This window comes from Phyllostomus hastatus, unplaced genomic scaffold, assembly GCF_019186645.2.
Source record: "Phyllostomus hastatus isolate PE091 unplaced genomic scaffold, TTU_PhHast_1.1 phas_scaffold_114, whole genome shotgun sequence".
NCBI classification, from domain to species: Eukaryota; Metazoa; Chordata; class Mammalia; order Chiroptera; family Phyllostomidae; genus Phyllostomus; species Phyllostomus hastatus.
This window is the reverse complement of record NW_025334006.1, coordinates 9129370-9154658: the sequence shown is the minus strand read 5'-3', so window position 1 is coordinate 9154658 and position 25289 is coordinate 9129370. Positions and strand designations below refer to the sequence as shown.

Genomic DNA, 25289 nt, shown 5'->3' with positions numbered 1-25289 from the left:
AGTTCATGTCCATCGGTCGTACATATAAGTTCTTTCAACACCAGCCAGCCACACCAGCCAGAGCTAGTATATTGTATTTCTGATGATCACTTAAAAAAAATAAAAGGTTCTAGCTTTAAGTTTCTGGACTAAAAGCTGCCTTAAGTCCTATACATTTTTTTTATGTATTGCTAACGTTTTTCTCCTTGTTGCTTTTAATAAAGAATATGCATCTGGCCCTGGCTGATGTGGCTCAGTGCACTGAGCGCGGGCTGGCAACCAAAAGGTCACCGGTTCAATTCCCAATCAGGGCACATGCCTGGGTTGTGGGCCATGTCCCCAGTGTGGTGCACACAAGAGGCAACCACAGATTGATGTTTCTCTCCCTCTCTTTCTCCTTCCCTTCCCTTCTTTCTCAAAATAAATAAAATAAAAGCTTTAAAAAAAAGAATATGCATCTGAATAGTCTAGCAGTAAAGTAACTGTTGTTCCAGGACACCTTTAATAACTATTGAAATAATAGACTGAGCTCTTAATATGTCCTTACATTTAACATGTTTAATCGACATTTTCTCCCAAAACATCATAGCAAACATAGTAACATGCACCAAAAGCCATTGAAAGATAGAAACGTCCTTTCCTGTGGATATTCCACTTTTAAAAAACAGAAACAACTTCTTGAAAAAGAGAATTTACAAAAAAAATCGCACAAAGTGGGCTGCACATATAGCGCTGACGTGCAGTCACTGAGAACACACTCGTTTTGGGTCCTCCCAGGCGACGGACACAGAGAGTATGTCACCCCAGAAAACACAAGCAACTGCTGGCTGGCCCGGAGGACGCCACACACACGCAGGAAACACCGACGGGGAGTCGAGCACTTACAAACCCGGTAACTGCTCACTCTCCAGATTAGAACACACCTGAAAAATCTAAACATAAGAAATCATACAATCTTAAAGGGAGCTCTTAGAATCATACATACAATATTATGGAATTCAATGTTTAAAGATGGAGGCTACAGAGATAGACCTCTGAGAAAATGTTGCCTGTGCGACTTGAGTTACTGAAACCAAAGCAGCAGTAGTCTTCTTGATGTCCTCAGCTTCGTCACTAAGACCCGAATAGTCAATTCTGTCGGCTACATTTAGCCCAAGAGCTGACTTTTTAAACACAATCCTGTCAAACTTCTTTCAATTATATTTTAGAAACACACAAGAACTAACACATTACTTAGAAGTTGATCTCATTTTAAAACTATGGGCCCTGCGCTGGTTTGCCAAACACTGGGGGAAGACAGAGACTAAAACACAAAAAGAATGTTAGTGACTTGCTTGTTTCTTTTCAAATATTTATACTAAATAATATAATCGAAAAATCAGTTTTTGCGGGGAAGAATGAGGTAGATGATTCTTATTTGGAAGTTAAAACAAAAAAGGCCTCCTGTTCATTGACTTGAGCAGCAACTGCACTGTCCTGGGTCAACAACGATCTGAAAAGCTGCAGTTTTGCAGGCAACTGAACAGCCTGAGGTGTGGTGAGAACCTGATGGTGGGTGGTGTCCCCCGGTGCGGGAGGTACAGGGCACGCTTTCACAAGGAAGGTTTAAAACAGGCAATTCTTCCTTAAAGCTAGAGAGTCTGTAACACGTACACACAATGCGCCGTAAAACAAAAGGGGCGGTGACTCGGAGATGCTTCCACTCAACTGCCGATCCAGCCAAATAAAAGCCTAAATGTTCGGAACTAAACGATCCACTATTCGCCAAAAATCCACAAAATATTCACACCGGACAGACCAAGATTAACTCTCCTGCAAAGAAAAAAAAAAGTTTCAGTGGCACTGATGGCCAAACATTGAAGGGCTTTTCACAGATAACTAAAACAAGAAACACTGTTTAATTGATGACGTTTAAAGTTGCTCTGTGATAAGGTATGACACACACGGTTTATCAGGTGAATTCCAGTAACAGTAACTACTTTCTTAACTGTGCTTAGTACCTGGGTTTAGAATAAACAGACTTACAGAGTACTGAAATTTAATTTTTCAGCAGACCTCAAGAACTGTTATATCAGACAGAATTTTACCTATCTGCCTTGAATTAGGAATTTTCTAATTATTAGAGATGCTTTAGCGGATTTGCATATGGGTAAGCCATGTTGCATATAATAAAAAGAAGAATCAGCTTCTACTGCAGAGAGCACCGTCACTGTACCCAGAGTACAAGAGGAGGAGAGGAGGGCCGTGAGAGAGATAAATCCCTCATCAACAGAGTAAGAAGTCAACCAACTGTGTCCGACACGGAAGAATTGAGAGAGCGCTGCGTACCTGTTATTCGGAACCATGGGAGGAGCGACAGGGAAAATCTGCGGGAGTTTCAAGTGGAAGTGGACTTGAGTAACACAGAAAACTGCTGCTTTCTGTCAGAAACTTTCAGCACTGTATGATTTAGCACACAAACTTTTAGCACTAAAGTTATGAGTATGTACCTATTTTGATAAAAAAATTAAAAATATACACACAAATTGTCCTTTATAAGAGGTTATTTCTATCAATTATGTCTCCCTGTTTCTAGAAAAATGTTTTAATTTGGGCTTGTTTGTATACGAGGCTAAGCATCCTTCCATGTTTATTACCATTTGCCTGACATTTTTTCTTTTTTTTGTCTATCTAGTTTTTTTTTTAATTTTATTTTAATCATTGTTCAAATACAGTTTTCTCCCTTTTACTCCCAATCCAGTGCCTGACATTTTCTGTGAAAAAGTCTTTCACAGCTTTGATCATTTTCTATACTTTTCTAATTAACTTACATATGCTTTTTAAAAAAAATATATATATATTTTAAGATTTTATTTATTTATTTTTAGAGAGGGAAGGGAGGGAAAAAGAGAGAGAGAGAGAGAGAGAAACATCAATGTGCAGTTGCTAGGGGCCGTGGCCTACAACCCAGGCATGTGCCCCGACTGGGAATCGAACCTGCAATGCTTTGGTTCACAGCCCGAGCTCAATCCACTGAGCTACTCCAGCCAGGACATATGCTCTTTATATGTGAGAAATATTAACTTAGATTTGCAGTAGGTGTTGCAATTATAATGCTTTATCTCAGTTTATCATTTAGCTTTAAACTTTATTTATGGTGCCTTTCGCTGAACAGAACACTTCAATGACTGTGTGGTCGGCTCTGTCTAGATTCCTCTCCCTTCTGGAAGTAAAGTGTTCAGCTCATCCCAGTGACAGCACAAATACGTGGCATTAGATTGAAAATGTTTTTGGACCGACCTGTTGATTTATGGGCACGATTCCAAATTGACTACATTTGAGCCACTCGCTATTTCCTTTAAGAGAGAAGAGTAGTTTTTCACCATTTGATTATGTCAGACTACATTAAAAAGATTAACTAATCATATTTTTAAAGTTAATTTCCAAGTTTTTTCCCCTGCTTAAGAAAAGCCAAATAAATAAAACACAAAGTAGTCTTAGTCAGAAAAGTTTCATTATAAGTTGCACATTTAGAGAGAGAAGCATTTCAAAAAATATTAATTTTTTTGCCTCTCAGTGAATTATTGTCCCACTGAGTACTTTAACAAAGTTTTTACATTTTTATGCCCATGACAAATTGTACAGGGCACTCAACACACGCCTCATGCTACTGTATCACAGCAAATGAATTATGCATCAAAATACCAATTTGGATCTATAGAGGAAAAGATACGTTTTCAATTAAAGCCCAAAACTAAAAATTCATTATTTAAAATAGTTCTAAACTAATTCTTCACTTCAATGTAACCTTCCAGAAATTCTAAGTGAAGAATTACCAACAACGTATTTATAGCATACTCTATCCTTCAAATACACAGGTATGCATGTATATGCTTTATAACTAAGTACTGCTAGAAATTTTAAGGAAAAAATCGGTATTTGCTGACATAGAAGAATGTCAAAGATATACCATCATGTTAAAAGGCAGGTCACAGACTAATATGGTTGGGTCCGATATATTTAAAAAAAAGAAAAAAGAAAAACAAAGCCAAAATCAACTCCCTCCCAGAAAGTGGTCTGGAGACACACGCTGGGAACTGCTAGCACTTGGCACCTCCGGAGAGAGGGAAGAAGAGTGACGGAGCCGATTAGCAGGGAGTTCTCAAATTCTAGTTTAGACACAGGTGTATGTTTAAACATTTCTAAATTGAGCATGCCTTATTGTGTAATTAAAAAAATAAAGAACCATGGAGTTTAGACGTCTCACAAAAGTGAGACTATTTATCTTTTTATAAGATAAATAGCTATTTGTCCCAGCTATTTATCTTTTTATAAGATAAATATCTATCTTTTACGTTAAAATACATGATAACAGAAGCTGGTTAACAGTTCTACTTGTTTATAACTTTGTTTACATCTTTTTAAGCCTTTGCACCTCGTGTGCTGGACAGCAGTAGCCGGGCTTTCTCTAGAGCAGCGCCGCCCAGCAGAGCGACAATGTGGCGTGCGTCTCAAATGCTAGCCACACGTATGACTTCACTCACATTTTTTAGTAAACACCTTAAAAAGTTTAAAGAAAGGTAAAAATAGGTGAAATTAATTTTAATTATACATTTCATTTCACCCAATATATCCAACATACTATTTCAACAATATGCAAACTTATTAATGTGATATTTTACTTTTTTTGGTACTAGATCTTTGATGTCTAGTCTGTGTGTTTTACACTTACAGCACACCTCAATTTGGGCTAGTCATGTTTCACATGCGCAACGCCACCTGTGGCTGGCGGCTGCTGTGTAATGTTGCTCTAGAACATGCGTAAGACAGGATGCCTAAACAAAACTGTAAAGAGGCACGTGGCCCTGGCTGGCGTAGCTCAGTGGATTGAGCGCGGGCTGCGAACCAGGCATTCCAGGTTCGATTCCCAATCAGGGAACATGCCTAAGTTGCAGGCCATGGCCCCCAGCAACCGCACATTAATATCTCTCTCCCCCACCCACTTCCCTAAAAATAAATAAATAAAAAGAGGCATGTGTATCAGAATTGGAATGGACCCTGGCTGTTTTTACTGCAGGCACCTCCCTTTACATTTTCTTAGCCTTCAGTTACTTAGTGAGGGCAGAGCTGGACCGAGAACCCAAGACTGCATACTCCCAGACCTGTAGTACTAGACTTCCCCAGCTCTGGCTGGGGTCCACTTATTTCAATTATTATCTGACACACCAAAGCTTAGCATCACCAAAATATCAAGAGAACAATTTTGAATTTATTATAATGGTATGTGAGCTTTATTACTAAGTATTTAGAATGAACAAAGTAGACAACTTCAATTTTTCCAGCCTAGTTAACAATATTATTGAGAGGCAGCTGACTCCATGTCTCTGGAAGAATACACTTTGCAGAGCACCATGTGTTTGAAATGGCATGGCTTGAATAAAATTGGGCACCAGTTTGGCTTTGTTTTTAAAGTGGTGAGGCCCTGACACAGATCTCAGAACTGTTCCCCTGGGGGACACAACTGTTAAGGCCAGTGATGTGGTCCAACTGCCTTTCCCCAACAGGGAAATGGACGTTATGAAGAATTAATGGACTTGCCCAAGACAGCAAATCCACGTTAATATTCATCACATTTAAAGAGAGTATGTAAGTTAATTAGAAAAGAAAAATATAGAAAATGGTCAAAAACATAAGAAAAGCCCTGGCTGGTGCACCTCAGTGGACTGAGTACAGGCCTGCAGACCGAAAGGCCGCTGGTTCAATCCCAGTCAGGGCACGTGCCTGGGTTGTGGGCCAGGTCCCCAACTCGGGGCGTGCGAGAGGCAAGTATTCGATGTTTCTCTCCCTCTTTCTCCTTCCCTTCCCCTCTGTCCAAAAACAAATAAATAAAATCTTAAAAAATACACACAGACACAGACTTTTTCACAGAACGGCGTCATACAAATGATCAATAAATATGAAAGATGCTCAGCTTCATATATGAACAAGCCCAAATTAAAACATTTTCCTATCAAATTGATATTTATCATTTGCAGTGTTGGTGACGGCATGAAGAAAAAGAAAACATGATTGACAGAAATTACTATTTGTGAAGGGCTTTTTGTAATATATATTTTAAATTTTTTATTGAAATGAATACATACTCAATTTTTAAAAATCATATACTTTAGTATAGTCTGCAAATATTAATGAAAACTCAATATAATTAAGATGTCTTTTTTGTACAATAGCTTAATGTATTAAGATATTTTAATTATTAAAAAAAGACAATACCTGCAAGGACAGTAAGAGTAGAGTTTGTGATTAAGTTCCTCATTTATAAGTTTAATTCTATTTTCATTTAGCATGAATATTTGCATTTTAAAGGAAGATTTTTCTTAAAATAAATCACAATACCAAAAGCAAAAAACAAAAACAAAAATTAAAAAACATATACTGTTAAAAGTTTGACAGAAATAAGCAGTTCTGTCTCCCTCAAGCACCCTTCCCAGGGTCAACCACTTGACACTCCTACACGATCTTAATAAAGGAAGCAAGCAAATCAATAAATAAAGTACTTGTGTGTCCAAAGCATAAATACCTACCCGAGCATTCCTGACTCTTTGGTCTTTATGATATAGAGGAACATCAATAATGTATGAAACATATTATTCCGGCCCTGGAACAAAGACAGAAAGGCAAGATTTAAACCAAACTGAGCAAAAGATTCAGTCTGATAGGTAAATGCAGATCCTGTCAATTCACCTTCTACAAACTCAGAGTTCCAAGTAATTCAGATTCTCATTCATTCATTAAACGAAGTGCCTACTTTGTGCTAGGAGGCAGAGATACTGCAGTGAGTAAGGCAGAGAGGATCCAGGTAGTCGAGGGGCTTCAAGTCTAGTAGAAAGGCAGACGGTGGACTCAGAATTACAGAAAGTGTGCTGAGTGATGAGGGCTAGGGGAGGGTGCCATGGGAACACGCGCAGGCCTCTGACCCAGACTGGGGAGGCAGGGGATGCCTCCTCAAGGGAAAGATTAAGTCGAGACCTGAGAGAGGAACAGAAAGTGAACTGACCGGGAAGTTTCTACACTTGGGAGCAGCAGTTACAAAGGCCCAGCAGAGCTATTGTGAGGCTGGTGTCCTGTGCACTGCACACGAAAAGTACTCTGTCCCAAAAATTAACAGCATAAACAAAGTGTGGGGATTGACAAACTTTTAATCACACTTCAACTTTATGTTAATAACAGTGTAAGTAACATATTAAACGTAAATTTATCTGTGACTACAAGGCAGCATTTTGCAAGCCCTAAAATCAAACGATTGTATGTAATTTCTGATCTGTACACTAGCTCCTAACTTAGATTTTCAATTCATTGTTTAACTTGTTCCTGCTTACTCTGATTCAATGCTTTTACTCAAGAATTTGACATATAATTTTTTTTAAGATTTTATTTATTTATTTTATTTTTAGGGAGGGAAGGGAGAGAGAGAGAGAGGGGGAGAGAGAGAGAGAAACATCAATGTGCAGTTGCTGGGGGTTATGGCCTGCAACCCAGGAATGTACCCTGGCTGGGAATCGAACCTGGGACACTTTGGTTCCCAGCCCGCGCTCAATCCACTGAGCTACGCCAGCCAGGGCAATTTGACATATAATTTTTAAAAGACAGTGTTTCTTAAAAAATTTGCATGGGTATTCAAAGGAACTTCAATGGCCCAAAATATTTACATACAAAATTGAAATACTAAACTTGAAAATAATGACATTAATACTCTTTCTTGGGAATCTGATGGAGAACATATTTTATGATGTTCTCCATCATAATATTAAGAGATAAAATTTCTTAGTAAAGATGCTGGTAACAAAAATAACTGCAAGGGATTAATGTTTGCAACCAAGAGTAAAATACCTGGGTAGAAGCGTAAACTGGTACAATAACCCTTCTTGTAGTACGTGATATAAAAGCAGTTGATATATAATTTAAAAGCCTTTTCCAAATTAAGCATATAATACTTTTATAGTTAAAAAAGGGGATATGCAAAAACCACATTTTCCCTAATTTAGAAAGTTTACGTATTCCATAAACAAGAGGTTCTAATTTTAAAAATATTATCAAAGAAGTCATCCGTGACATTCCATTATAGCAGCTTCCACATTTAGAAGTACCTTTGGAAGATTGTAGACGTGACGCTGGTAGATTAGCTCATAATGGGGAGGGTTGATGGCACTCTGATAAATGCAAAAAACATTCTCATTTGTCACATCTGCAAAGGAAACATGCTACGTGAAAAAACAAACAAAACCACTAGATATTATACTTCATGTGAAAGGCTCAATGCATTATTTCAGGAGAGGCTTATACCTGGTTTGTTTGGTGTCTGAACGAAGTGCTGGGAAGTGAAAGTTTTCCCGTCAGGGTATTTAGGATGAGGAGGTAATCTGGAATCGAGGTAGGTACAAAACACATGCATGATGATCTGAAAACGAGGAAACAATTTTCCAAAGTCAGCGTGAAAATCTATCATGGATGTAGCCCTTTAAAAACGTGTGTTTATGACTCCAATTTTAAAACTTTTCCATAAAGAGAGAATTAGCAAAAATGCTTTTAAGTGGTTATAAGATGAAATCTATAAAATGAAAGATAAAAGATATTCCCAGTTTTTGGTTAAGTGGATCATTCACACCCATATAGTCAATGAACAGCAAAACCAAGATAAAATACACATCTGTTCAGTTCTGAATTTGAGTATCAGCATTTAAAACTTCATTTTCACACATAACAGTCACTATAAAAAAAATAAAGAATATGGTTTTGAAAAACTCTTAAATACCCCCAAACTTGATAGTCTTTGATCATATAAGTCTAATCCTAGGGGTCTTTCTCCGAGTAGTGACCCCACACAAAGAAATGTGCACTGGGACCTTCCTTGCGATGGTATCTAGGACAGGAAAAACAAAACTCCCTTCCCCACCACACTTCTCAAACTTTTAGGTCCGATATAGGAGAACAGTTCAATGACAGTGTGTAATAATGAAAAAACTACTTAAACACTGTAAAAATGAAAACAAAATATGTATAATTTTACATATACAATGATTACAACTATGATTAAAAAACATTAAAAAATAGCACAATCAAGTAAATGAAAAAAAAATAAACCAAAGTAGTAATACTTGTTGGGTTAAGATATTGGAAAAATTTTAATTAAAACAACTTTTTTTAAATATTTTATTTATTTATTTACTTTTAGAGAAGGAAGGGAGGGAGAAAGAGAGAGAGAGAGAGAGAGAGAGAGAGAGAGAAACATCAATGTGTGGTTGCTGGGGGCCGTGGCCTGCAACCCAGGCATGTGCCCTGACTGGGAATTGAACCTCCGACACTTTGGTTCACAGCCTAAGCTCAATCCACTGAGCTACACCAGCCAGGGCTAAAACAATTTTTTAAATCCTCTCCCAAGGATACATTTATTGATTTTAAAGAGAGAGGAAGGGAAAGAGACAGAGAGACAGAAAGAGAGAGAAACACCAATGTGAGAAACATCCGTCAGCTGCCTCCTGTACGCACCCTGACCAGGGACCAAACCCACAACCTAAGTATGTGCTCTGACAGGAATTAAACCAGTGACCTTTTGGTGCATGGGACAATGCTCCAACCAACTGAGCCACATCGGCCAATGTCAGTTTTAATTTTTTATTTCTACCTTAGTTTCTAAATCCTTTTTAATTCTTATTTTGATAATGGGGGAATAAAAACACATACATCCAACTGACAAAACTGAAAACACAACCAGAGACTTACCGCGGAATCAGTGGGTAGATCCGTGTCCCACTTGCGTCCTTTGAAGTCTCCACCTCTGTTCCATCGAAATGAGCTCATACAGCCACCCTGAGAAAGTTCTGTAGCAGCGAAGGCAAAATAAAGAACTAAGACTATGCAAAATGAAGGGGAAAAAGACTAAGGGGTTATAATAAATGAAGCATGTCATTTAAAAAACCTGATCAAAAGACCCATTACGTGGAGAAATATAAGATGTGAAAGATTAACTTAAACATCATGAGAAGAACCATATAAATCCAAAATGTGAGATAAGACTAATGTTCTGGATTCTTAAAAAAGTCAATGTCATGGGAGAAGGTGGCAGCACTGTTCTAGACAAAGAGACAAACAAAGACCAAACCCCAATACATACGAAGAGTGAACCTATACTACCCTGGTTAGGAAAAAAAGGGTATATACCATTCTTTGGACAATTAGGACATTTAAATATGAACTGTTGTATATTAGACAATATTATAGAAATATTTTTAATTTTTAAGATCTGATCATCATATTGGTAACACAGGAGAGTGTTATTATTTATTTTTTTAGGAGCTGATGTGCTGAAAAGTAATGATGTCTACAACATACTTTCAAATGAGCAAAAACATGTGTGCGCGTATATACAGGGTCTGGCACAGATAATGCCCCTATTTTATCCCCAAATCTTTCACTACAAAAGCACGAGCATGTTATTCTGTAACATAACAATGTCACACTCAAGCACACCACATGACATTTTAGGTGAAATGTTCAAACTGCCGTCCATCTTGTGCGAGACATTCATGTCCCCCACCCACCACACTCAATGGCGTTAGTTTTGCTGGACTCTGTGTAAGTGGGGGAGCAGTGGACAGAAAGGGGGGGAGAGAATCAAATACGGAAAATGCTTACAACTATTCAACTAGGATTCCTTGTACTTTTTAGACTTTTGTATATTTAATATATGTTAATACTTTATGTATAATTTGCATATATGTGCACACACATACATACTTTTTTTGGATATATAAATGCCCTGCTACCTATGAGACAATCTTGCCAAAAACTGTAACCTGAATTTTCAGGACATATAAGAACAGAGAATCATGTAAAACTATACCATGGGGATGCATTCAGCAAAATCCCTACCAGGAGAAACACTACAGAACAAATGATACAGTTCTTTCAACAAATAAGTTGCAAAGAAAAAAAAGGGCAATGGGAAACGTACAGCTTAAAGAAACCTAAATAGAGCAACCAATCACACCACATGTGATAATATTTGGATCCTAATTCAAACAAAGAATATGAAAAAAAGTAATTACACATTTTAGGATATATTTGGAAATGTCTACACAGACTGTTTATTTCATGATATAAAGAAATTGTTAAAAATATTAGGTGTAATATTATGGCTATGTTTTTTTTTAAGATTTTATTTATTTTTAGAGAGGGAAAGGAGGGAGAAAGAGAGAGAGAGAAACATCAATGTGTGGTTGCTGGGGGCCGTGGCCTGCAACCCAGGCATGTGCCCTGACTGGGAATTGAACCTGCCATACTTTGGTTCGCAGCCCGCGCTCAATCCACTGAGCTACGCCAGCCAGGGCTCATATTATGGCTATGTTTTTTAAAGGTCTTATGTTTTAGAGATATGTATAGAGATACTTAGGTATGAAGTGGTAAGGGTATGTAGGATTTGCTCCAGATAGCACAGGAAGAGAGAGGAAGATGGGGACATGGAGAGAGCAGAGGCTGCCCGCGGACTGATGGTCGTGGGGACTGGGTGCTGTGAAGAGGGTTGAACACACTGCGGTGTCTAGTTTCATGCACATCTGAATCCTCCTTATATACAAAAATTTTTAAAGTCATGATAAATGCTTATTTCTGAACATTATTACTTAAACCTAGGGGAAAGAAGGGGGTACCACAACATTTTCACATTAAGATTTACAATTAATTGGCAGAGTGAAATACTATTTCTAAAACCTGATTTAGTGATGAGAACATTTTACAGAGTTTATCCACATAAAAACAGAGAGGCAAAAGAGAGAGCATGGGAATACTGGGGAGGCCAGCTTCCCGATTCCCAAGTCAGCCTCCTTAGATCACGTTCCCCCTCCCCGAAGTGATCAGAAGATAACAGAAATATAAAACAAGGAACACAATAAATATGACAAAAAATTGAAAGAAATAAGAATCGACTTGCTAAAATTGTAAAGAATGCCCGAGTGGCACCCATTCTTGGTAGTTTAAGAACAGAAAATCATGGGGCGGGGGAGAGGTACGGGGGTGGGGGGTGGGGGGATGGGATGTTGTAACTGAACAACAATAAAAATATAAAAAGTAGAGGAAACAAAGGAATAAAAAATGAATGAAATATTCACTTGAGCCCATTTAGCTTATTTTTAAGTTTCTTTATATAAAATAAGATTAACATATTCAAGACTAAGTATACTATTTTGACAATTCTTAAGCATATAAAATATAAATCAAAAGCTGTTCAGTATAAGCCTTAGTTAAGCCATAAATACATTTTTATGAAATATAAGGTCATATTTATGTTTTATAAAAATGAAATGATACTTTTAATTTAAAAAAGTTACTGATTTGAGAGAGAGAGAGGGGAAAGAGAAAAGGCAGGGGAAGCAGAGTGAGGAGAGAGAAACACTGATTTGCTGTTCCACTCACTTATGCATTTACTGGTTGATCCTTGCATGTCTCCTGACCCAGAACCGAACCTGCAACCTTGGTGTATCTGGATGACACTCTGACCAACAGAGCTATCTGGTCAGGGCTGATATTTTAATTTTTTCAAAAAAACATTTTTTCCCTGTTATATTTATAAGATCTCAAAGTAGTAAAAAAGGTTCTCACTTTGACCCTCTTCAGAGCAATTGTTACCTTTGATCCTTTCGAATAAGTATTCCTGGTTTGGGGTGAGGTCCAGATACTGCACGATCGTGTTCAGGGTGGGGATGAGCGGCGCTTTGACCAGAGCAGCTTGTTTCAAGCTGGTGATGCTGGCCTCTGTTAAAGAGAAAACACCGGAGCACCTTATTATTCACGTGGGTCTCTAAAAAAACTTCAGATGTTCTTCCCTCAACAGGTGTTGAAGGAAAAAATGACAGCATTAATAGTTTACCTTAAGAATTTACATTATCTACTTTCCTTATAATTTATTTTATCATTTCCAACAAGGTGGCCAGATCTCCCCCCACCCTCCCTCTCTCCCTCTTTCTCCACAAAGGCAGCGGCCAGATCCATTTTGGAAGATCTATAGTGTACAAAATATATAGAAAAATAAAAAATAGAGTCCAGCCATAAAAGCAATATGGGAGAATACTTAACAGACAGAAAGAGTGGGAGGGAAAAACAACAACAACACAGTATAACTTCAACCTAATTAGAAATATATATATATATGTACCGTATTTCCTGAAAACAGCATCACTCCAATTCAATTAGAAATATGTACATATATATGTACACTAATTCCTCAACTCCTAAATATGTACTTTTCATGTTCTTAAACTATGAGATAACCTACAAGTGAAATATATATAGTTAGTATTACAGTATTTTTCTTTAAAAATATAACTGGTTGTGACTAAATTAACAGTGGTCATCTCCAAAAGTAGAATTGTGGGGAGTAGTCTTCGAGTATTTCTGCACATTTCAAACCTCCTGCGTGAACACAGGAGTATTGCATATTGCTTTTGCAGTTATAAAGCAATGTCGTTCTTTTTTAAAAAGCACACCATGCTGCACTGACACATACTACATGGGTGAAACTTGAGGACATGGTTACGTTAAGTGAAAGAAGCCAGTCACGAGGACACCACACTGCACGGTCCCGTTCACATGGAATGCCCAGGGGCGGCCTGTCTAGAGACAGAATGTGGCTGGTAGTTGCCGGGGGCTGGGGAGCGGGTGGCGGTGGAGCCCTGGGGTGCCTGCTAAAGGACACGCAGGATTTCTTTTTGAAATGATGAAATAGCCTGAGATTGATTACGGTAAAGGTTGTACACTCCAACCTTGGAATGGCAGACTACTTTACATGGGTAAAATGTATGGTAAGTAAATTATATTTCAATAACACTGTGTTATAAAAAACTACATTATAGAAATTTAGTTTTTTTCGTCACCTCAAGATAACAAAGGAAGTTGTTAAACAACCCACTACAGAAACGTTCCACTTGGCAGATCATGAAGGCGCACCGAACGCCGGGCTGTCGCACATACCTCCTATCTGCAGCTCCGGACAACCCATGCGTCTCATCTGCGTGCTGACAGACTCGGTCTCTTGAACGAGTGGCACTAATATTGTCTCATTGATCCACTAGGAGAAAATGAGGTAGAGGTTTTGCACACATAATTCCAATTTCTCAAATAATTATTCATAAGACTCTAAGATTTTTTTCCTCTCGTGCACTCACACACTGACGAAGTGTGAGAGGACGGCAGCAGGAGCCACCCGAAGCCAGCGCGAGTTCAGTACACATGCTATTCGAGTACATTCTTAAATCACATACACCTGGTTTGTTTTTGAAGGGAATATAAAACTTTCAATCGTATGTTAAGGTTTTCTTAAATGATTCTTTTTGTGCTTATTATACTTGAGCTAAAAGAATAAACTTCACTTTACACTGCTAGGGTAATTATTCATACATTTATTCATGCAGTGTTTATATTGGTTTGCAACTAGTAACACACTTTTTTAAAATTCTCACCCAAGGACACGTTCACTGGTTTTAGAGAGAGAGGAAGAGAGAGAAACATTAATCAGTTGCCTCCGTACGTGTCCTGACCAGGGACTGAATCTGTAACCTAGGTATGTGCCCCGACTGGGGATCAAACCTGCAGCCTTTTGGTGTATGGGACAATGCTCCAACCAACAGAGTCATTTGGCCAGGGCAAGAGTTTTTATTTTTAAAAGCCATCCAGGCTTCTCATTCAAGAAAGTAGGCTACTAGTTTTCATCACTCCCTCTTGATACCCTATTAAATTATAATAAAAGAAATGGAAAAGGAATACAAGTGATTTCAACATATTTCTAGAAGGTGTAGAACTGATGAGTGAATGCTGCAAGATGAAATGGGGGAAGAAGCCGGGGCCTCTACAGAATCCAAGTGCAGACACCTGCAGCGGAGGAGGGGCCCACCACTGGCCCGGAGAACCTGGGCTGCAGGGGCTCCAAGGGGCGGGGGGAAGCGGTGGGGCTGAAACGAGCGGACTCGCTCACTCCGTACACGGAGGAAGTGGCCTTCCCAACCTCTGGCTAAAGGTAGAGAGGGTTCTTCTTTAGAAAAATCGAAGAAATTGACTCAGTTTGACATAGTTTCATGCATATACACTATCTTCTCTGACTGAATTTTTCTGAGGGCAAGGACCTCATTTTTGTTTCCCTTACTTTTCTGGTTACACAATAGACTCTGACAGAAAGGTTCTTTGGAAAATAAAATTGAGGGGCTGGAGAAGGAAGAAGGCCACACTGTTCCTTCATCTACTCAGAAGACCTGGTTTACCGCACAGGGGAGGGAGGGATCCCTTAAACACAGACATCGTGAGGTAAACGTCACGTGCCACCCACGCTGCACGTCTAGTAATTCTGCTGTCTAGTTAACAATTAGCATCTCTAACTGGTATTCTAACAACATACTTTGTTATTAAGAGGCATGAACACTGTCCAAAGTGTAATGTCAAACTTACGTTTCTGAACTTGGCTGTCCATGAATCCATATGATCAAGAAGTTGTCTATTCATAGTCACTCTTGCCCAAACCTATTAAAAACGTTTAAAATGAACAATCAATGAAGAAGACATCTTGCCAGAAACCAGTCATTCTTTCCCCAACCTCAAAAATACGTGGAATATGCTGAAAAAATTCACACCATCAATAATAATCTAATATTCAATAATTTTCTTATTATGCACTTATTGCTATTCATGCAGACATCTTTAAAATTCCTTAAGTTGGTATGTTTAATGAACATTCTTCTTGCTTTTAAGAAGAAAATAAAAATCCTGTATTTGGTATTAAACTGATGAAGTCCCAGACTGTCAAATGTTTTTATCTACCTAACATATATATATATACATATATAAAATCCTCACCCAAGGATGTATTTATAGATTTTAGAGAACGAGGAAGGGAGGGAGAGAGAGAAACATCGATGTGAGAGAGAAACATTATCTGCCGCCTCCCACAGACATCCCGACCAGGGACTGAACCTGCAACATCGTTGGTGTACAGGATGATGCTCCAACCAACTGAGCCACTTGGCCAGGGCCTAAATATATTTTAAAAGCAAGAGTCTTGTATATGTTAAGGACAAATTGTTACTTAAGATAGCATTTTATAAAGGAATGCCAAAAAATGTTTTAGGCGGGACACTGATATCGACTAGGTGTCATGAACAGTAAAACATACAATATAATTCAGTTTTAGGTACAAATTTAGACAGGAGACTTTCCATTGTTTAATGTGTGCCAGAGTTATGTCCTAGTCAACAAAAGTGGAGGGCACAGAAAAAGAAAGCATTCCAGAAGTGAAAAAGACATTCTAATAATCTGTAAATCATAAGCATCAAGTCATTTTTATTTTCCATTTACCTCCTCTGCAGCTTGTTTAGAACTGAGATCGGCTTCGTCTTTGTTTGCACATGGGGCTTGAGACCTACAGGCAAGCTGGTACTGAAACTTCTTTAGAGTTTGTGCATAATCCCCCATTGACCGACTGTAGTTCCAGAAAGTAGGACTGGTGGAAGGCGAGGCAGAATCTGGGCTCCCTACAATGATTCATTAAAGAGCGTCAGTGTGTTGAGTAATTCTGACGCCCAGAGTGAGTGCGTGAACACGGGGTGTCGGCACAGAGGCGATTGGCAACCAAGGGAGACAAAGCCTGAGGGAGCTCCTCTCCTGTCTCCCTCCCCAGCACTACCTTTTCTTCAGACAATGTGGACTACCTGTGCTAAAAGTTAACAAGGACATTTCTGAACAGTATTAAGACCCATAAGTGGTTGAAAGTGTTTATTTTTGTTATAGAATTAAGCTTTTTTCATTCTCTAAGACTTTCAAATGATTCAATGGCAAACAAGCCAAAAAAACAAAAACAAAAACAAACTTTTTTTCAGGAAATAAACAGGCTAAGGAAGCTCCTTGTGTGACTTTTTAGAAGTTCTTTCTGAGAGGGATAACCACAGCATCCTATTAATAAGCTACTCTTTGGGCCAGCAACTACAGTACTCACCCTTCCCTGCACTACACTGTCTTCTACTCATATCCTGTGGCAAGTCCTGTGTTTTACTGGCAGACTCTCTGCTGATCACTCTTCTGAATTTACTTTTAGGAAATGTAAGTAGTTACATTTAGGGACTTAATCCTATAATTAAAGAGCAATTACTGTATTTTGCAATGTATAATGCAATTTTTTTGCCCAAATTTTTGAGGGAAAAATAAGGATGTACATTATACTGGTGGTAGTAATTCCATATCTATGGAAATGTTTTTAAATCTTTTATTTATGCTTATGTGTTAAAAGCATAATTCTAGAAAGCAATAACAATATTCATATGCAAAACAATGCCCTGGAATATGATAATAGGTTTTGTTTCTAAGTATAAATCAATGAAAAAATTGAATAAAAAATTAAAATGAAATATTTTTTTCCTAAAAGTTTGGTCCAAAAATGTGGATACACATACAAGGGAGTACATTATCTGTGGCAAAATACTTTAAAGTCAGAGGTTATTTCTTTTTTTTTGAGGACAGGGAGTATTTTTTTTCCCTTAGCACCTAGCACAGTATTAGAATAAACAGCCTGTGTTCAAAGACTTTATATTTGTGAAGGGCTTATTTTTTTTTAGAGTTTAACTAAAGAAACCAACTAATTAAAGTATTACAAAAAATACCAATTGATACTTCATACACAGAAAAGTCACAAACAGAAACAAGTTTTTAAGAAAATCTTAGCAGAGACTTCCGGCCAAGGTGGAGGCATGGGAAGACACACTCTGCCTCCTCGCACAACCAAAGAAGGATAGTAACAAATTTAAAAACAAAAAATAACCACAACTGCCAGAAAATTGAACTTTATGGAAGTCCCACAACCAAGGAGATAAAGAAGGAACATGCATTCAGACCGGTAGGAGGGGCGGAGACGGGCAGCTAGGCGGACAGGATTTCCAGAAAGGCGGTGGTTTGCGAATGGGGCAAGGTGGCATCTGGTGGACCAAGCAATCCCCCATTTGCATGCGAATAAACCGGGAGGAACAACTGGGGAGCAAGACAGACCAAGCAATCCAGGGTTCCAGGGTGGGGGGAAAAAGCCTCAAAACCTCTGACTGTAAAAATCTGTGGGGGTTGTGGTGGCGGGAGAAACTCCCAGCCTCACAGAGGGTTCACTGGAGAGACCCACGGGGTCCTAGAACATACACAAACCTACCCACCCTGGAATCAACACCAGAAGGGCCCAATTTGCTTGTGGGTAGTGGGGGAAGTGACTGAAAGCCAGCTGAGAGCCAAGCAAGTGGCACTATTTCCTCTTGGAACCCTCCCCCACAGATAACACCACAACCTAGCGTTGTGAGTTGCCCCACCCTGGTGAATACCTAAGGCTCTGCCCCTCACTACGTAACAGGCATGCCAAGACAAAAAATATGGCCAAAATGAAAGAACAGATCAAAGCTCCAAAAATAGAACTAAATGATGAAGAGATAGCCAACCTATCATATGCAGAGTTAAAAACATTGGTAATCAGGTTCACAGAAATGGCTGAGTACGGTTGAAAAGTAGAGGAAAAAATGAAGGCCATGCAAAATGAAATAAAGAAAAATATATAGGGATGGCAATGAAACCAGGACTCAAATCAACAGTTTGGAGCAGAATGAAGAGATAAACATTCAACCAGAACAGAATGAAGAAATAAGAATTCAAAAAAAAAAAAATGAGAGGTTTAGGAACTTCCAGGACAACTTTCAACATTCCAACATTTGAATCATAGGGGTGCCAGAAGAAGAAGAGAAAGAACAAGATACTGAAAACTTATCTGAGAATATAATGAAGGAAAACTTCCCCAATCTGGCAAAGGAAATAGACTTCCAGGAAGTCCACGAAGTTCAGAGAGTCCCAAAGATGCTGGACCCAAGGAAGTACACATCGAGGCACATCATAATTACATTACCCAAGATTGAAGATAAGGAGAGAATCTTAAAAGAAGCCTGAGGAAAGGAGATAGTTATGTACAAAGGAGTTCCCATAAGGCTATCAGCTGATTTCTCAAAAGAAACCTTGCAGGCAAGAAGGGGCTGGAAAGAAGTATTCCAAGTCATGGAAGGCAAGGACGTTTCCAAGAGTCCTCTATCCAGCAAAGCTATCACTTAGAATGAAAGGGCAGATAAAGTGCTTCCCAGACAAGGTCAAGTTTGAGGAGTTCATCATCACTAAGCCCTTATTATATGAAATGTTAAAGGGACTTATCTAAGAAAAAGATTATCAAAAATATGAACAGTAAAATGACAGAAAACTCACAATTATTAACAACAGAACCTAAAACAAAAACTAAGCAAACTAGAAAAGGAACAGAATTGCAGAAATGGAGATCACATGGAGGGTTATCAGTGGGGAGGGGGAGGGGAGAATGTGGGAAAAGGTATAGGGAAAGCACAAATGGCAGGTACAGAATAGACAGGGGGAGGTTAAAACTGGTATGGGAAATGTAGAAGCCAGGAACTTGTATGTATGACCCATGGACACGAACTAAGGGGAGGGGGAATGCTGGTGGGAGGGAAGATGCAGGGTGGAGGGGAATTAAGGGGAGAAAAAAATGGGACAACTGTACTAGCATAATCAATAAAATATATTTAAAAAATCTTAGCACCATATCTAAGAGGAGTGACTATAAAATAATAAAACTGCTTTTCTTATGTTGTTTATTTACAGGCACAAAGGATGAGAGATGCGAGAGGGATATGTGACATTTCAAGTCGTGGCATCACAACCTTGAAGGCCAGCCAGGCCTGTGACAGCAGCTTAGGTGAACGCGAGTATGATTCATGCTGGCATAGAAATAAATGATTGTGTACAATGAAGAAATACCACACGGTGTAAAGTTAACTTTTCAAGTACTTCTGGCAAAACTGACTTACAGGAATGAATTACCATCAAGAAAGTAAGTTTTCAACCAACACAAATGAGTTAATAAACAGGAAATAAAAAGGAAGGTAAAAGAACCCAAAGTTATTCTTTTTTGCTTAATCATTTTGACTATTCAAAAATAATAAGCTTTCTGAGATAAAAGTTGAACTTGAGAAAAATTTCAGTAAAGACTAGCTTTACATGACAAAAGTTTTATACAGATTTTAGATATAATACGACAGAAATAAGAGGTTTTACTATCTGTTGTGCATCAGCCAGAGGACAAGCAAAATATACACAGCAAGCAGTGACAAACAGGGCATCTCTGTAATGACCACAACCCACAAGAAAACCGCACAAACCCTGTAGCTGAGAACCCTGAAGCCCTAAGCATCAAAGTGCAAAGAGACTTTGAATTCTGGTAAACTAACAAACCAGGTAACAGTGAAATGTCCCCACTATGTCTAGAAATGTTTATTAAAAGAAAATACTTTGTTGCAATGGATAATGGAGCTTGCAGAAAGTTAAGAGGAATAGCCAGTGGCCACAAGTAAAGAGGGAATGAAAATTCAGAATGGACTGTGTGTAAACTGAGACTGTGGCTGCTCTGGAGAATCTTGTAGGCTTTGAAACCCACCAGCTTGGATTCCAGTGACCATGTGGGACCTGGAAATGAAGACAGAGGCCCAGAAGAGGCAGAGAGTTGGATTGAGGCCATTCTCACACCTCCATCCCTTGCACCTGGCATAGGGCCACGTTCTCAGTGTATGAGAAAATAATCTGACCACTGGCACCAGGAGATAAAGAGGAAGTCAGTGCATCTTAGGTTGTTGGGAGACTGACGAAACCTTCAAGTCTAGACTTCACTTAAGTTAGTTCAAGGTCAAGGATACTCCTTAGGGACCTGGCAAAGGCATATACAATACTTCTAGGAGGAACGAGGAGGCTTCTGCCCAGCCTGCCCTGGGTAGAAAAAGCACAGATGAAACTATACTGAAGATGAACCTACCAGAAACAAACAAAAAAATGGATAAATCACAAGGAAACAAGCCTCAAAGCATGCCCCCACAAGACAAAAATATGTATTTCATCTTCATGAACTTTAGATAATTGAACTATTGGACAAAGGCTTTAAAAAATGTTTACAGAGATTGATATAGGAAGAGAAAATGAAAACAAAAACAAAAGATACCCTAAAAGAAATCAGGCAGATTTGAAAGAGAACCAAATAATACAATTAAATACAAATTTTAAAAAATACAAATTAAAAAATTACAAATTAAAAACTCAATGAGTTAATTAAACAGCCGTCTAGACACTGCCAGAGGAGGAAACAGCCATCAGTACAAACTGGCTAAAACAAGCAAACAAACAAACAAACAAACTGTGGGGGAGGGGTAAACAAAGTTCTTAACAGAAGAATCCCATACTACTAAATGTAGAAGAAATGAAAGTATTAAAAAGTTCTGAAGCCATCACTGTATTAACTAACTTACTGGGAAAGGACCATTGATGGATGCTAGCTAAAATCACTGGGCGAAAGGCTATTGGGGGAACAGTATATTCGCAAGTCTCAAAGAATCACATTATAGATTATTAATTAATACAAAAGGAAAAAGCTATTACAGAGAAATCAGTTGTCATCACCTTGGCCTAGTGACCCAAATTAACATTACCAATAAAGCAACAAAATATCATGTGTCTCTTGATGTGATACACTGAAAGGAACATACATACCACCACCTAAGTTGCATCTGGCCAAAAATAATATTGAAACTGAATCTGATGGTGAGAAAAGGATCACATATATCCAAACGTGCAATACAATGGGCCTGACCTCTTCAAAACGCACAAACACGCCAAACCCATAAATGTTCTATCAGGGATATCCATCTAGCCTTTCGGCGTCTCTGAGCCACACTGGAAGAAGAAGAGTTGTCTTGGGCCACACATTAAATACACTGCAACACGTAATCACAAAAAAATCTCATAATGTTTCAAGTAAATTTACAATTTTGTGTTGGGCTGTATTCACGGCCATTCGGGGCCAAATGCAGCCGGTTGGACGCCCCTGAAGACAAAAGATACATGACAACTAAATGCAATACCCGAAAACTTAACTGGATCCTGCATCAGTAGAAGGAAAAAAGCTACAAAGTTCATTATTGTGTCAACAGGAGGAAATGTGAATAAGAATAATGGTAGTCTTAAATATGAAAGTCATGTTGTTAGTAGAAAGGGAAATGTTCTTGTTCTTAGGAGATGCATGTGAAATATTTAGGATGAAAGTGGCTCTTTGGCAAAAAAGTAGGTGTGTGAAAACAAGCGCATGAGTGTCTGGTTTCTCACTGCTGGAGAAAGAAGTTACAAGTATGGAAAGGTAGGAGAGGCTAGAATTAACCCAGTGTAGCTGGACTGGAAGTGGAGGTATTACTACCAACGCGTGGTTTTTAATACAGTTGACCCTTGAACAACTCGGGGTTAGGGGAACTGACACCTCCATGCAGTCAAAAATCTGTGTATGCCTGGCTGGTGTAGCTCAGTTAGTTGGAGTGTCATCCCATAAACTGAAGGGTTGTAGGTCCAACTCCTGGTCAGAGCACATGCCTAGGTTGTGGGTTTGATTCCTGGTCAAGAATCAACCAAAAGATTGCATAAATAAGTGGAATAACAAATCAATGTTTCTCCTTTTCTCTCCTTCCCTTTCTCTTTAAAAATCAATAAATAAAAAAAGAAAAGGATGGGTGTAGAAATACATATAGAAGTATGTGTGTGCATGTATATATTTACATATATTTCCGAGCTGTCTGCTGGAAGGCCCTAGAGCAATGACACCCCACTAACATGGTATATCCAATGCCCAGACATTAATTTCTAAGTATCATTTCCACTAAAAGCAACTGTGGCCCCTTAAAAAAACAGACCGACTCCAGAGCTAGTTAGCCAGGGAAAATACAAAAGGAGCCTGAAATGTCTTGCGATGCTGGAAGGTTGTTTTCTTTTTTTTTTTAAGTGCTCAAACAATGATAGTGTCATGTCTAAAAAACACAGAAGCCAGATTTGCCCCACCAGCCAAATCTGAGACAATCTAACCATCAAAATAAATGACAAAGCTGAGAAGGAAAAGATCCATCTTCTGGGAGAATGCCAATAAATAAATATGAGAGGTGACTGTACAACTATATGAACGTAGTTAACGCCACTGAATTATACACTTAAAAATGGTTAAAAGGTGGTGATGGAAAAAGACCTGACGTGGGTGAACACACAGCACAATGCATAGTTCATGTGTTATAGAACGGTACACCTGAAACCTATGTGATTGTATTAACCAGTGTCACCCCAATGAATGCAATAAAAATATTAAAATGATAAATATTATGTATATTTTACCACAAAAAAGTTTAAACATAAGTCATCAATACTGAAAGAATGACAGAATTAGAAAGCCACTGTGATAACCAACATAGTAATAATTAATTTTGAAAAGATCTCAAAAGGATGTTAAAACTAATATGTCAAAATTTGATGAGGATGTCAAATTACAGGCCATAGTAATAGGCCATATTACAGTATAAGCCATACTACAAGGCCATAGTAATCAAAACAGGATGGTACTGGCAAAAACAGACACACAGATCAGTGGAACAGAATAGAGAGCCGAGAAATAAACTCACATCTTTACAGTCAATTAATATTCAACAGAGTAAGCAAGCATATACAGTGGACTACAGATGATAGTCTAGTCAATAAATGGTGTTGGGAAAATTGGACAGATACATGCAGAAAAATGAAACTAGACCATCTTCTTACCCCACACAACAAGAATAAATTAAAAATGGATTAAAGAGTTAAATATTAGAACTAAAGCCATAAAAACCCTAGAAGAAAACATAGGAGTAAAATCTTAGCCATTGCTTGTCGCAATATTTCATCTGATACATTTCCCCAGGCAAGGGAAACAAAAGAAAAAATAAACATATGAGGATTACATCAAACTAAAAGTTTTTGCACAGCAAAGGAGATTATCAACAGAATAAAAAGATAACCCATGGAATGGGAGAAAACATTTGCCAACACATCTGATAAGGGGTTAATACCCAAAATGTATAAAGTACTTACAAAACTCAATGCCAAAACCCCCCAAACAATCCAATTAAAAAATGGGCAGCCCTAGCTGGTGTGGCTCAATGGATTGAGCACTGGTCTATGAACCAAAGGGTTGCCAGTTTGATTCCCAGTCAGGGGACATGCCAGGGTTGTGGGCCAGGCCCTCAGTTTGGGGGCACATGAGAGGCAACCAATTGATGTTTCTCTCTCTTTCTCCCTCCTTTCCCTTCCTGCTAAAAAAAAAAAAAATGAATAAAATCTTTTTTAAAAATCGGGCAAAGGACCTGAATAGACACCTCTGCAAAGAGGATATACACATGGCCAATAGACATATGAAAAGATGCTCAAGGTCACTAACCATCAGAGAAATGCAAAATAAAACCACAACGAGCTATCACTTCACACCTGTGAGAATGGCTCTCATCAATATATCAACAAACAAGTGCTGGCGAGGATGTGGAGAAAAGAGAACCCTTGTGCACTGTTGGTGGGAACGCAGACTGGTGCAGCCACTGTGGAAAGTAGTATGGAGATGCCTCAAAAAATTAAAAATGGACCTGCCTTTTGACCCAGATATCGCACTTCTAGAAATATATCTAAGAAGCCCAAAATACTAATTCTGAAGAACATAAGCACCCCTATGTTCATTGCAGCGTTATTTATCATCACCCAGATATGGAAGCAGCTCAAGTGTCCATCAATAAATAAGTGGATAAAACTACAGGATGTTTACACAATGGAATACTACTTGCCTGTAAAAAAGGAAAATTTTACCCTTTGTGACAGCATGGATGGACCTGGAGAACATTATGCTAAGTGAAATAAGCCAGTCAGAGAAAGACAAATATCATGTAATTTCACTCACGTGGAACCTAATGAACAAACTTAACAAGCAAAATAGAGACAGAAGCATAGAGGGCAGGATGACAGCTAGTGGGGAGGGAGGTTAGGGTGGAGCGATCAAGCAAAAAGGAAAAAGGATGCATTGCAGACCATGGACAACAGTGTGGTGACTGCAAGGTGGGGTGTTAAAAGGTAATGAAAAAATATAGTAAATTTTTTTTTAAATTTGATGATGAAGATACATGTGTAGTCTCAAAGTAAGCTCCCCCAAATACTTATTACTTACAAATTAATTTGTACGAAATTCTTACTTAACTAAAACCTATGGGCACAGAAGGGTTATAAGTATGGCGATAAACATAGAGGTACTCGGCAAATGCTAACCAAATGGAAATAGTGCAGATGTGTTCACGTCAGACAACATGCTCCTGAAGGCAGAAACAAGAATAATGACTAACCAGAGT

General features: G+C 38.5%; 1 protein-coding gene across 6 annotated transcripts in view; it reads right to left on the bottom strand.

Annotated features, from left to right (window-relative positions):
• Nucleotides 1–517: 517 nt before the first annotated feature.
• Nucleotides 518–25289, bottom strand: part of TMEM209 (transmembrane protein 209) — a 34837-nt gene continuing 10065 nt past the window's right edge. For 4 of the 6 annotated variants that reach the window (XM_045855649.1, XM_045855650.1, XM_045855651.1 and 1 more), the window contains exons 7-16: nt 16351–16526; nt 15448–15519; nt 13981–14077; nt 12640–12765; nt 9739–9836; nt 8302–8416; nt 8106–8203; nt 6543–6616; nt 2308–2345; nt 518–1791 (exon numbers count right to left, since the gene is read on the bottom strand). In XM_045855649.1, coding sequence (XP_045711605.1) covers nt 1763–1791; nt 2308–2345; nt 6543–6616; nt 8106–8203; nt 8302–8416; nt 9739–9836; nt 12640–12765; nt 13981–14077; nt 15448–15519; nt 16351–16526 — 923 coding nt within the window. In that variant the 3' untranslated portion in view covers nt 518–1762. The remainder of the gene's footprint in view (nt 1792–2307; nt 2346–6542; nt 6617–8105; nt 8204–8301; nt 8417–9738; nt 9837–12639; nt 12766–13980; nt 14078–15447; nt 15520–16350; nt 16527–25289) is intronic. The other 2 variants (XM_045855653.1, XM_045855654.1) reach the window with 1 other exon arrangement.